Source organism: Callithrix jacchus, chromosome 3 (genome assembly GCF_049354715.1).
Source record: "Callithrix jacchus isolate 240 chromosome 3, calJac240_pri, whole genome shotgun sequence".
NCBI classification, from domain to species: Eukaryota; Metazoa; Chordata; class Mammalia; order Primates; family Cebidae; genus Callithrix; species Callithrix jacchus.
Window position 1 is genome coordinate 75,917,682 of NC_133504.1, and position 13,706 is coordinate 75,931,387.

The 13,706-nt window shown below is 42.2% G+C and overlaps 1 protein-coding gene across 1 annotated transcript; it reads left to right on the forward strand.

The window, feature by feature from the left end:
• The first annotated feature begins 5,967 nt into the window (after window positions 1-5,967).
• Window positions 5,968-6,218, forward strand: SMIM43 (small integral membrane protein 43). Its single transcript, XM_078366564.1, has one exon. It carries the CDS (start codon window positions 6,027-6,029, stop codon window positions 6,216-6,218), a length of 192 nt encoding a protein of 63 aa, XP_078222690.1. The 5' UTR covers window positions 5,968-6,026.
• The last annotated feature ends 7,488 nt before the right edge of the window (window positions 6,219-13,706 follow it).

A 13,706-nucleotide genomic window follows, 5' to 3' on the forward strand; every position in this document is an offset into this window, starting at 1 on the left:
TTGAGGTGGTTAAATCTCACAAGCTGGTGTTTCACTAAGGATGTAGGAGTTATGGACAAAATCTACTTTTATTGATTCTTTTCCCCCTCAGGACTGTCCAATTTTTGTGTTGTGTGTGTGTGTGTGTGCAAGCTCATTGCTCCTGGTCATCATCAACTCATGCAGGAGCTTGCAGACCTGTCATCATCAGCAACAGTTTCTTCATTGCCATTAAAGTTGTGCTGAACAAAAGATACATTGCTCGATAATGCTCAGAGTCTTTATTTTGCTACATGACACAGTATTGATCAAGTCCAGGGTCGGCCACAGTCACATCGACTTTTTTCAATGTTCCTGATAATTTACTGCAGAATTCAAATTGAAGACAGAGCATTTGGCTGCAATTACAATCTGTCACTTAATATTTTTCTTTTCCAATATTGAATAGACAGTATATCTCCTGTTGTGTTTAAAGACATTCTAAATCAAGGACAGAATCCAGAGTATTTTTCATAGAACTATTCTTAGTGGTGAATTCTGGATTTCAAGGGATACTCACATAGGACAATTTCCCACATACCCCTCAAATAAATTTCTTCATTAGATTTCTTTTCTTTGTCTTTCCTCCCTGCCTCCCTTCCTCCCACTCTTCCTTACTTCCTTCTCACTGGAATTCCTAAATGGCTACATGAAATTTAAATAACTTATCATATAAATTTTACTAATTTCCTGAAGAGCATCTCATTTTATATGAAGTGTACAACTACTGAAGTCATTCATTTGAGGATAGGATCTGGGAAGAGGTGAAGGTGTAAAGAGTAAATCCTATCATGGGGTGCTATGGTAAAGGCTGATTAACTTCACACCACTCCCTCAGGTACAACAATTCACTTTTCTGTTCTCCTACAGAAGTAAATATTCTCTTAGCCTTTCTAATTTTGATCTAAAGGGTTGTAGGGGTGATAAGGGGTGTAAACAAGGAGGCCCAGTTTGTATCTATCTCCTTCACAGAAATGAACATGATGGCATTTTTGTGTATGGGGCAGAAGAAAGGGAGGTGGAGTGCCACAGAGGCATGAATAGTATGGCTGGATATTTCTGGGCCATTGGAGTCACCAAGATCACTGGGGCTGATTCAGGTCCTAACTAGCCAGTACAGTGTCCTAGGGCCTGGAAGTTTCCCTGGAGTATGGACCTCATCTCCAGCACATGCTTTAAGGAGATCCCATCTAAGCAAAAATCATCTATGGATCACTCAATTTTTATGGATTGAAGCACCTGGGAAGGTGTTAAGAAGTTGTACCGGTCAGGTTAACAACACATTTCAAGTCCAGAGCATGTTACAAAACATTTCTTTGTTTTCTGGAGAGGTTCATGTCAGGTCAAGTTGAGTCAACCTTAGAAAGGTGTCTGGAAATCTTTTTCTCTTGTCTCCTACTCTTCTCCTGCCCTTCTGGGAAAGCTGCTTCCATCCTCCAGGCGCCCACAACAGGCAAGTGCAGGTAGGATTGTGTCGGTAGATTTTTACAGCCCTTTCTGGGTGTCTTCTTAGGAGTTTAGACAATTTAGAGAAACACATTTACAAGACACATTAACCCTTCTATTCTTGGTATTAATCGTTTCTCATAAATACCTCTGATGCTTATGATCAAAGACCTGCCTCCTGTAAGTGGCAAGAGTGAAGAGGAACAAGGCAGGAAACGGGAAGGTGAACCCTCATCTTGCCACATGCCATATAGGCCAAGACCTTGGGCAGCCCCGGGGCAATATGTAGTTGTTTTGAGAACCACGGAAAGAAGACTAGGAAGATGAAACATGCATGAAGTCTAACTCTGAGTGGGGGATGAGGCATGCTGTACGTGGGAGCGTATGTGGGGTCCACACTGTGGGCAGTGGTATGTGATTGTAGTGACAAAGCTCCCTCCACCTACCCATTTGTGCATCTTTTAGTTGCTGGAAGCAGCTATGCTCTTATTTATAATGAGTATCCTTTCTGCATTTTAAAATGCTTGGGTTTTCTTTCTATGAATTTCCACTGATGTGCATCTTTAGGAAGAGAAAGATTCTGGTTTAGTCATATGGAGTCATTTATACAATATCAACTGAAGTCCAGAGCCTTGTGAGGTACATAAACATGACCAGAGGCTGAAAAGCATTGGGAGCATCTACTAAATGTAATATATTATTTTTCATGGCAGCAATATTATTTTACGTACAAATTATACAGAGAGTGAATATAATAATTTATTAATTAATATTTATAAATCCATTTAAGCTGCTCAGATAAATGGATAATCTAAATAGTTATGGTTAGAAAGGCTGACATGGGTTTGAGCTCCGCAACATAAAACCTTCATCCCTTAGCCTTTTCCCCCAGCATTCTGCAGACAAACACAGGCTCATTTGAAGCTCTGACCTTCAAGATTTCAAAAGTGGGCGCTGAGATACAGAAGGCATATGTCTCTTGAAATGTGTTTCTTTTTAGTCTGACGCTCAAAAGAAAAAAATGTGGTGATTAATTTGATGGTCATGCACATAAAAGTATATTTTCCCCAGCAGGGTGCAGTGGCTCACACCTGTAATCCCTGCACTTTGGGAGGCTGAGGTGGGTGGATCACCTGAGATCAGGAGTTCGAGACCAGCCTGGCCAACAAGGTGAAACCTCATCTATATTAAAAATACAAAAACTAGCCAGGTATGGTGATATGCACCTGTAATCCCTGAGGTGGGAGAATTGCCTGAACCCAAGAAGTCGAGGCTGCAGTGAGCTGCGATCGCACCACTGCCCTCCAGCCTGGGAGACAGAGTGAGACTCTGCCTCAAAAAAAAAAAAAAGTAAGAATACTTTTCCCTGTGAGGCAGTACAATCATGAGGGTTGGGAGTGCAGGCTCTGGAGTCAAACTTCCTGGGTTTACATCCCTCTCCTGCCACTTGCCAATGCCAGCTGTGTGGTCTTCAGCAGGTCACTTAACCTCTCCTTGCTTCAATTTTCATCCTTTGATAGCTTGGATATCTGGATGGCAATGTGCCAAATCATATGCCTTTCATACCAAACAACTCGTTAATTAAGAGTACTTAACATGTGCAAAATACTTAAGCGATGCTTTCTTAATTAGTCAGCATTCTCCTTTGCAAACTGGCGCTAACCACTCTGCCTCGCAGCAATAAGATTTCAGCATTCTCCCTTGCAAACTGGCGCTAACCATTCTGCCTCGCAGCAATAAGATTTCCTGGAAAGCCAGTGGAAGGCTACAGAGTGGAAAGAAAGCAGGAGTGCCCAGTCTGGGCTGGGAGTTGAGGATGTTGTGGCAGCAGGCAGAAGAAGGCACGCCTAGGTCACTCTTGGGACTGTTCTGGCGCTCAGAGTGCCCGTGCAACTGGGATGCATCTGACTTCCAAACATTCCTCCTGCTCTGACAGCTCCCAAGATTCAGAGTCCTGGAGGCAAAGATATTTGGCTAAGTTTCAGGCATAGCTCTTCCTGCCCTCCTCCCTACACTGTATCAGGAGTGGGTAAAAGATATATCTGATCCCCTTGGTTTCCATAACAGGAGGTGGCAAGGGAAAGTAGGCACTGGGATCTGTCTTCTTGCCAAGATTACATAAAATGGAGAATTTCATCCGTAGGAACATGTGGTGCTTAGAGTGGAGGTGTGTGGATTCTGGGCAGTCAAAAAAAAATCACAAATCTTTGCTAAATTTGTATAAGATTTCAAATTTCTCTCAATAGCCCCATGAGCAGTGTTGTGCTGGTTAATCTAACAACTTCTTCCTGGTCCTGATTTGTAGCATTTGTCCATTTTCTCAGGGAGAACCCACTCATCATGGCTAATTTCAAGCTACCAACATGACAGCACTTAACACAGCTGGGAAGAGATACGCAGTAACATGCCACTCTGCAGCATCTTTACCACACAGCTACAACGGATGTAAATAACCTCAAGTGCACAGACAATAGTGAAATGTAGTACTGAGGTTGGTGCAAACGCAATCATGGTTTTTGCTTTTAATGGCAATTTAAAAGGTATTAATTACCTTTGTTGTTAACGGAAATGTAGTTTCTATAATTTAATTTTTAATAATAGCTGGAATTTAACAAATGTTTTACCAAATTTAACAATCAGCTCCTTTGAGTCATTATGAGCCGGCTCCAGCATACCATTGCCTACGAAGTGGATCAATATAGTGTTATTGAGAGAGAGAGAGACAAAGAGAAAATGAAAGAAAGATTATTTATGCTTATGCAGGAAGATGTTTGGATGGAGAGGCCCAGGCTCTTGAAATTTCGTACAGTAGCTTGTAACACTGGGGACCCTTGGTAATAAAGTAACAACAGTATCTGACATTTATATAGCAAAACACGTTTGTATTTAACATTTACTCATTTTTGAGCCTCATAACAAATTCAAGGGAAAGAGAAGCAAAGCATGTTACAGATGAGGGGACTGAGAATCATGGAGCAAAAGTGACCCCTGACAGGTGGAGCTGACACTAGAATCAGGTCCATGAGACTTCCAGTTCACAGACTGTTTTCATACCACCCTGTCTCTTTGAACCCCTGTCATCCCTGGAGTAGCCACTTATCATAATCTGGGGTGCTGTAAGTCCTCCTCCCCAGAATTCAGTCCAGGAGGCAGTTCTATGTCTTTATAAATAAAGAATAAAATTAAGTTGGGCCCACAAATGGGCAATGGTAACTGGCTGTATTAGCAGCTGTCATAGCCGACTCCAAGATGGGCCCCAGTGATCCTTACTCCTGGGCGTTCATGTCCTTGGACTACTACACTGAATAGGGCTGACCTGTGTGACCAGTAGGATAATGCAGAAGTGATGGCACGTGACTTCTGAAGCTAGTGGTAAAGAGCACTGCAGCCTCTGCTTTGTTTTCCTTTATCACTTGTTCTGGGGGAAGCTGGCAGCTGTGTTGGAAACGCCCATGGAAGGGAACTGAGGGCTCCCACCAACAACCAGCCCCACCTGGCAGCCAGTGAGTGAGCCACTCTGGAAGTGGATTTTCTACCTCCGAACAAGCCTTCAGCTGAGGGCAGACCTGGCTGACACCTGAACGGAGCCTCATATGAATTACCCAGCCAGTGCTCCCACATTTCAGACCCACAGAAACTGTGAGAGATGATCAATGTTTATGTCTGAAGCCACTAAATTTGGGGGTAATTTGTTAAGCAGTAATAGATACACTGAATTGCTTTCAAAGCTGCACGATATGGGTTTTGGGTCACGTCAACCAGAGAGAGAAAGGCATGAGGGACTCAAGAAACACTTTGAGTAAATTTGTTTTCCTCTTTTCACCAACGAAATTGAATTTGAGGCCAATATTTGAAAGCTTTGTACTATATAACTTCTGAAATACATTTTATTCTTAATGCGTTTCCAAATGACCTGTTGTCCATAGAAAAGTACACTCAACACTGAATGCTCTGCTATTCTGAAGAGCAAGACAGCTCGAAGTGGAATTCACTCAGGCATCTCATGGCACGAGATCATCTCATAGCCTTTCAGACCCTATCTTCACTGTCACCTTTCAATCTTTTGAGTCTCTGGGCCGCTGCATGCCCTGCCGTTTCGGAAAGCGGGAACGGAGAGATACAACGAAATAAATTATTTGGGAAGGGACCGGGCTAGGGACCCTACTGGGTGTTGGTGGTGGAACTTTTAAATAATATACAAAACACCAATTCCGATCTCCTCTGGGAGACTGAGCTGTTGTTACCTCTTCTCCCGGCGTCCCTGCCCGCGGAAGTTCGCTCTTAGGGAAGCCGCTCGCGTCCTCAGGAGCACTGGAGAGGATCTCGGCGAAGCGGAAGGCTCTGGTGCCAGCTGGGAGAGTCGGCGCCGGATTTCCTCAGCTCCTTGGCGCGTTTCCTCGGAGGCGGGGGAGGCCGAACACGGACCCCGAAGTCGGCGCCCAAAGCGGGGCGCCCTCGCTCGGGGCGGGAGTGCGGGGAGGTGGGTGTGCGGGTGGCGCGCTCGTCCTCCAGCTGCAGCCCGCGCGGAGCGCGCACTGCCAGCGAGCGCCGGCGTCTCCAGCATGGAGTGGGAACTCAACTTGCTGCTCTACCTGGCGCTCTTCTTCTTCCTGCTCTTCTTACTTTTCCTCCTGCTCTTCGTGGTCATCAAGCAGCTGAAGAACTCCGTGGCCAACACGGCCGGGGCGCTCCAGCCCGGGCGCCTCTCAGTGCACCGCGAGCCTTGGGGCTTCTCTCGAGAGCAAGCCGTGTGACCCGAGTGCGGGCACTGGCGGGAGGGCATAGAGCTGTGCGGGCACTGGGCTGGGTCTCCGCCTGGATTCTCCCTCCTCGCGGCCTCCCAGCTTCCAGGTGCGGTCTCGGCGGCTCTGACGGGTCGGTTCCGGCGGGAGGCGCGGGGACCCGCGTCTCCGCTCCTGTGGGAGGCCCGGGGCTGCCAGCGCGTTCGGGTGGCAGGGGCGGTGGATGTATGTATTTCTGGGCTGAGCTCTTCGGGAGGGACCCCAAGCTGTTCCAGGGCTGGAAGAAATGGCGAAAAGAGAATTCGCCCTTTGGAGTCGGAATGAGTTTGGACATCTGCAAGCTCTTCTCAGTCCAACTGCATTTTAGTTATATCCAAGGAGTGGAAAACTAAATTGTTCAGACAATTCAGTTCAGCCACTTTCGAACAAAATTGAAGGTTAACCTGAATATCTACATTTTTGAGAAAGAGTGTGTGGGATTTGGGACGGCTGGCATGAGGAAACAGGGCGCACTTGAAGTATTTTAAATATTACACATTTTTGCTCTTTGGGAGATGGTAAATGGCGTTCATCTGGTGGTGCTGGGGTTGGGGGCGGGGGAGAGAAGGTTCAGTGGTCCATTTGGAGGGAGGAATCCCTTCCTCCTGGTGATCCCTACTCGTATTCTAGCCACCAACGACTGGTAGTGCCTGAGGATTGCTGTGCAGGGTGGGTTTTGAATCTGGGAGAGCAGAGGATGAACGCTACAGTGAGAGTTATTTGGCAGATGCCTTAGGGTTAGCCGATATGTGAACTTTTGGGTGATGGCATGGAGGGCCGGCTAAGAGAGGTACTGTTTGCATAGTGTAGGGAAACAGGGAAAAGGAAGAGGAAGCCGGTCTGCAGTTTCAGGTTAAATTACTAGAGCTTTTGTAAAAGATGGGTGGGCAGGAGCAAACTCGAGTACCAGTATGCCCTAAGTACCCTCTCGGTAATGTTAGTTTGGGAAATAACTTCGTCCTTCAGAAGCTTTTCCCTAGATTTATGTTGTCTCTCTTTCCAGAGCCTAGAGCCTCTGCCCTTGACTGGTGCATAGAGGACCACAGCTGCAATGACAGTTTGGGCCTACCAAGAGAAGGCTGGAACAGGAGAGGGAAGCTTTCTGCAAATGGTAAGTTGGGAATGACACATGGTTTCACGTTGGCCTTAGTTATGACTAAACTTCTAAAGATCCTGGGCCTAAAAAAGTGTAGGTTCAGGATGGGGGAAGTGGGTACAAGGAATGAAAGGACTCTCTCCCACTCAAAACTGTTGAGCTTCTACCAGAACCACAAAGCCAAACTGACTCCTAACTCATTGCAAGAATCAGTGTCTCAGTAGAGGATTGTGGAAATTTAAATGAGATGTCGGGAGTTTGCCATTTTAGTAATCATTCTGCTGTTTTGAAAGACAGTGCAAGGATTCTTGGGGTGAAATATGTGATGGAGATATACATGATCTTCAGTAAGGGAAGATTTGGGTTTAGTCAGGTTAGTGTGGGATAAGCTAAGTCATAACTGCCGTATTGAAAATACTAATTTTAGACACAAAGAAAGACCATGGAGAGAGGTTAAAAACCATAAAATAGTAAAGTTTCCCTAAGTTGGTAATAGAAAAGTGAAGTGTAAGACAATTATTTTAATGGTTCAAAGGAAAAACAGTCTGAGGTGAATCATTTTGGCCCAAGACATCAATAATTTCCCACATTTTCTATTTCACTTTCCCCAAATAGACCTGTTCTTAATGAAATAAGTGGTTTACTTTAGTTATTATAGTATGAACAAACTCTCACCTCTTTTTCAGATTTATGGTAAGACTTGATTTGAATTTCCAGTTTGAATTCCCCAATCAACTGCAGTGATTCTGTATTGTGCTTTGAACAATGGTTCTCTAATTGGTTGGTAAGGGACATTTAGTTAAAGGGTTGTATGGTTAATATGGACATTCAAGATGAGTGTGGGAGTAATTAATTAGCAATTATAGTTGTTTGTAAGGATTGAAAACAATCATTTCACACTTTAGAATAACCAGAATGCAAATTATTTTAACCACATGCTTGGCTTCTTGAGTTTGCAATCCTTTAATCTTCCTAGCAGCACCACTGGTATCCAGAAGTTTAACCTGCCCATGATTCCTCCTAGACAGGAGACTATCGAGAAGTCAGGGTGAGTAGTTTGCTGCCATCTCAGTATTAATCCAGCCTCTCAGCTGGTTCTACTGACTTAGGTTCCTAAGAAACGAGGGGTGCCTTTCTAACTTGTGTCCAATGTCATTTTATAACCTCCTTGTAATCAAATTCATTAATGACTAAATTCCCATTTATCTAGCCCACAATGAATATTTATTCCTATTACTCAACCTCTGCTTGGAACTTGACTCTAAGCTCTGGGAATTAAGGTAACTCACATTTGCTGCTAGATCTCGCTGCTGTTGATCTCCTGTCTGCCCTTGCTTTGTTGGAGACTCTGCTTTTGAAACTTTGACACCTGCAGATGAGCCATCTTTTGCTATTTATTTATTCAATCATCATTTCCCCAAGATCTGACAGAGTCCAATCTCCCAAATTAGAACTACTTTCAAACTCACATTTTTGGCTACCTTTATGCCTTCTTGGCTTAGATCGAATACTCTGACACCCACAATGGTCTAGGTTCCAGGCTTCTACATGTTGGCTACTCTATCCCCTGACTACCCCCGTTCTGACAATCGCTATGTGCCATGTTTGTTTTTAAAGACTGTATAACTATGAGCTAGACATTAAAGCACTTGAAAAGTCAAGAATATTTAAAATAACTTCTTATTATATAAGTGTAACTTGATTATAGAAGATTCCTATGTTTCATTTTCAATAAAAAGGTTTTTAGTGATTCTTCAGCAATGTTAGAAGCTGACCTGAATTTCTTACATTATAAGGAAATGAACCATAATTCTATTATGTAATATTTGTATTCTAGTTCAAATGTTATTATTTCATCATTGTTTCTAAATTTCAGCTGTTCAAAATGACTTCAGATCTTATCAGGACAATCTTGGTTGTTGCACTGATTTCCGAACTTATAAGTGCAATGGATCTACAGTTCTACTTGGCAAGACAACCACTTTAAGTTGAATGAGAATGACATCACACTCACACCTGCAAAATCTAAAATGTCTAATAAAGTAGATTCCTATGTCTGAACTTCAATTTTAGGGCACAGCTGTAGATGCAGAACTGATGCCATCTGGTGTGATTCTACAGAATAAGAGAGAAAATTTACCCAGAGTGTGCCATGCACTGGCTTTTCTGGGAATGGCAAGGTGCCAGGATTTGTTTTTGGTTCACTTGCAGGGGTGGAAGCTTGGAACTAGGTGAGTACAAAATATGAAATACTCTACTTTTAGTTTGACATTCCCTAATTCCAAATTGTCTATAGTTTCAAAATTAGTACAATAAAGTTAAATTTTAAATGGCCAAAATGTTAAAGATTGTTAATGGTTAAACTATTTAGAGTAGTGGGAAATACTTGTTTTTTTTGTAAGTCACACTTACTAATCTAGAGACTTTTAGAATACTGAAGATATTAATGTAATACATAAGGTATCTACACTGTGCTGTAGTTTGCTTTTAATTTTGACAGCTGCTCTGAGGTATTTGTGCGTATTTAAGCTAAATCCACAATTAAAACTTTAGGATCATTAGAATGTCACTGTCAGGTGTCTGTGTCTTATACAATGGAAGGTTAAGAATTGTGTTGTAAATCTTTGATGTAGTTATTTTCTTGTTTGAATCAGTGAAATAAATTTCTCAGTCCTCCATTTTTTATTTTGTCTACACAAAATAAATAATGTTATGGATTAATAATGATCTGATTAAGTGTCTGAGTCATGAGCATCTTCCCATATAGGAAGCTGGATTATCAGAAGGGCATTTAAACCCAGTAATCAGAACCTAATAGGCACGTAGAAAAGCTTTCTGATGGATTAAGTTTAAAAAAACTGCCTAATTTTCCTTAATAGTAGCCACTTTATATAATGAGCCTGAACATTTCTGCCATTCTTGGTCTATATAGACAGATCCTGAAGACAAGGGTGGGTTGGAGCTAAAACCTTTATATGTGTCTCTTGTTTTATTAGTATGACTCTGAAGTTACTTGAATTTATTGAATAGGTACAGATTCTTCAAGCAAGATGTCTTTTCCTTTCAGATGAAAATCACACTTTCCTCTTGGGAATCAAGATGAATTGTTATCTTGTTAATCAAATAGGAAGTTTTGGACTGAACAGTGGCTTAAGCAAATTAGAGGCTTTGTTCTTTTCTCACAGAACAAGGAGGTTAGAGGCAGGCAGCTGCTGGTGTTGGTTTAGCAGCTCACGGGTGTCAGGCTTAATTAAGGTGGCTGCCGAGGTTCCCTTGGCTTTTTCCTCTAGGTTCCAAGATGGTCCCTGCAGCTCCCCACAAAAAGGAGGGAGCCCACAGAGAAACAAGCCATGCCAGTTCAAATCCACTTCCTTGTAAAGAGATTCCTCAGCACCCCAATAACTTTTGCCTTCATCTCATTGGCCAGAACTGTGTCATTGGCTACTGCTATCTGCAAGATTGTCTGAGAAATGTAGGTTTTGTTGCTGGATATATAGCTGCCTTTCACAAAAATTTAGTTTCTCTTGATAAGGAAGAAGATGGTGGTGGATCTTGGGAAGACAACTAACAGTTTATGCCCTGGTTACAAAATACAATTGCAGAGGAGCATAAAGTTCAAAAATATCAAAACGTAGTTTCTTCACAACTGGCAAAGCTCCAAGCAGCACTGCTTCCCTCTGAAAGAGTGAGCAGAGTGAAGGCATATCTGGTTTTCTCACAAAACACTTGACAGGACTGACCTTCTCTCTTAGCCAATATCCTTGTCACACATCAGGATTTTCTAGAGGGCTCTGGGTACCTGCACACTTCCTTGGTGACCATAACCTCTTAATGGAGGGTTAGTATAAGATAAATAATGTTCTACTGTGCTGTTCCCTCATCTGCATCATTTCTCTCCTCCCTAATTTTCCTGTCAGTTATATTTTGGTGGAGTCTGGGTTTGTGTATTTGATTCCTATAAAAAGACCATCACTTTCATGCATGGAGGAGGGGAATCTTTGCAAAGAAAATCTACCTTACTCCCTTCTGTGACTCTACCACCGATCTAGGAATATCCTGGGAGAAGAACTGCCTCTCAAAACTGCTTCCATAAGCAGCCTACATCCTAGCTAAGCAAAGAAGAAACACTTCCCACATCCAGGGCTGTCTAAAAGAACTTTCTGTGATGACAGAGATGTTCTATATCTGCAGTGTCCAATATGGTAACCACTAGCCACGTGTAGTGAGTGAACACTTGAAATGCGGCTATTGTGACTGAGGAAGTAAAATTTAAATTTTGTTTAATTGTAATTAATTTAAATTCCAATAGCCAAATGGGGCTACTGACTATGATATTAGATAGGACAGTACACTTTATTCTCCTTCTTGTGTTGTAGAACCAGCTGGGAGACGTGTGGGCCAGTCATGGGCTTGATGTCCCATGGTCTTCACTATTCTACCTTGCCACTGAACTTGTCTCCCAGAGGAAAAGAAACAATGGTATTTGGAATTAAATTCAAGGTGTTAACCTGACATCTATATATTGCACATATTCCTGTATAGTGAATGGAATGGTCTCCTGGGAATAGGTTCTGTGATTGACTTTAGTGATAACTGGTCATAAAGAAATGGCCATACTGCTCCACTTCACCTTCCTAGTGACTATTATGTGTTCCTAGTCAGAGTGACTCAGCAGACATTATTTTGCTCTCTTGTGCAATTTATTCTATGTCATTTTATTTTTGTAATATTGTGCCAGCTAAATGATTGTTCTGTGTATGTTTTTCAAAATATTAGGTGGCTTATATTTTTTAAAATGTTATGAAATAAAAATAAACTATATGTTAACACAGTTTTTAATGTGGCTTTTTATTGGTGGTTATTATTACCAAACTTTCTTAACAGTTAATTAGAATGAGATTCATAGATAAAAAAAATATTTATTTTGCAAGGCGCTGTGGCTCATGCCTGTAATCTCAGCTCTTTGGGAGCCTGAGGCAGGTGGATCATGAGGTCAAGAGATCGAGACCATTCTGGCCAACGTTGTGAAACTCCTCTCTACTAAAAATATAAAAAATTAGCTGGATGTGATGGCATACACCTGTAATTCTAGCTACTTGGGAGGCAGAAGAATCACTTGAACCCGGGAGGCAGAGGTTTCAGTGAGCTGAGATCGGGCCACTGCACTCCAGCCTGGACAACAGAGCAAGACTCAAAATAAAAAAAAAAAGAAATAATTAATTTTATGTTAAATTTACTTTTTAATGGGCACATCTATATGCCAATTAATGTTATCTTGAAATATTAAATGATTCTTTCATATATTCAGAGTTTGGACAAAGTATGAGCTTCATATAGCATTACTGGATTAATTCTTGTCTCAGGTATCTGGTTGTTTCATCACACTGAGCATCACTTGGACCTTATTTCTCTACATGTGTCCTGTTTTGGGTTGCTTTTCTTCTCTTTTGTTATTGTGTTATAGGAATTTTGATATCTTCTGGACACTAGTCCTTTATCAAATATACATGCTTTGTGAATATTTTCTCCTACTTTGTGGCTAGCCTATTCCTTTTCTTAACAATGTCTTCAAAATATGTATTTTTAATTTTAAAGTTTAATTTTTTTTTTTGAGACAGCGTCTGGCATTGTTGCCCGAGCTGGAATGTAATGGCGCAATCACATCTCACTGTAACCTCTGCCTCCGAAGTTCAAGCGATTCTCCTGCCTCAGCCTCTGGAGTAGCTGGGATTACAGGTGCCTGCCACCACACCCAGCTAATTTTTTTTTATTTTTAATAGAAATGGGGTTTCACTATGTTGGCCAGCCTGGTCTTGAACTCCTGACCTCGTGATCTGCCCACCTTGGCTTCCCAAAGTGCTTGCATATGGCCTTAAAGTTTAATTTATCCACTTTTTCTTTTATGTTGATTGCTTTCTGTGTCCTAAGAGACTTTTGCCTATACTGTGTCATCAAAAATATTCTCCTGTGTTTTCTTCTAAACTAGAAACTTTATAGTTTTAACTTTTACTAGGTCTATTATCGATAATAAATTAATTTTTGACTTGGCCCTATGGCTCACACCTATAATCCCAGAATTTTGGGAGGCCGAGGTGAGTGGAACACCTGAGATCAGGAGTTCAAGACCAGCCTGGCCAACATGGCGAAACCCTGTTTCTACTAAAAATACAAAAATTAGCCAGGTATGGTGGTGGGTGCCTCTAATCCCAGCTACTTGGGATGCTGAGGTGGGAGAATTGCTTGAACCCAAGAAGTCAAGGCTGCAGTGAGCCGAGATCGTACCACTGCACTCCAACCTGGGCGACAGAGTGAGACTCTGACTCAAAAATAATTGGTTTTTGTATATGGTATGAGGTGAAGATCGA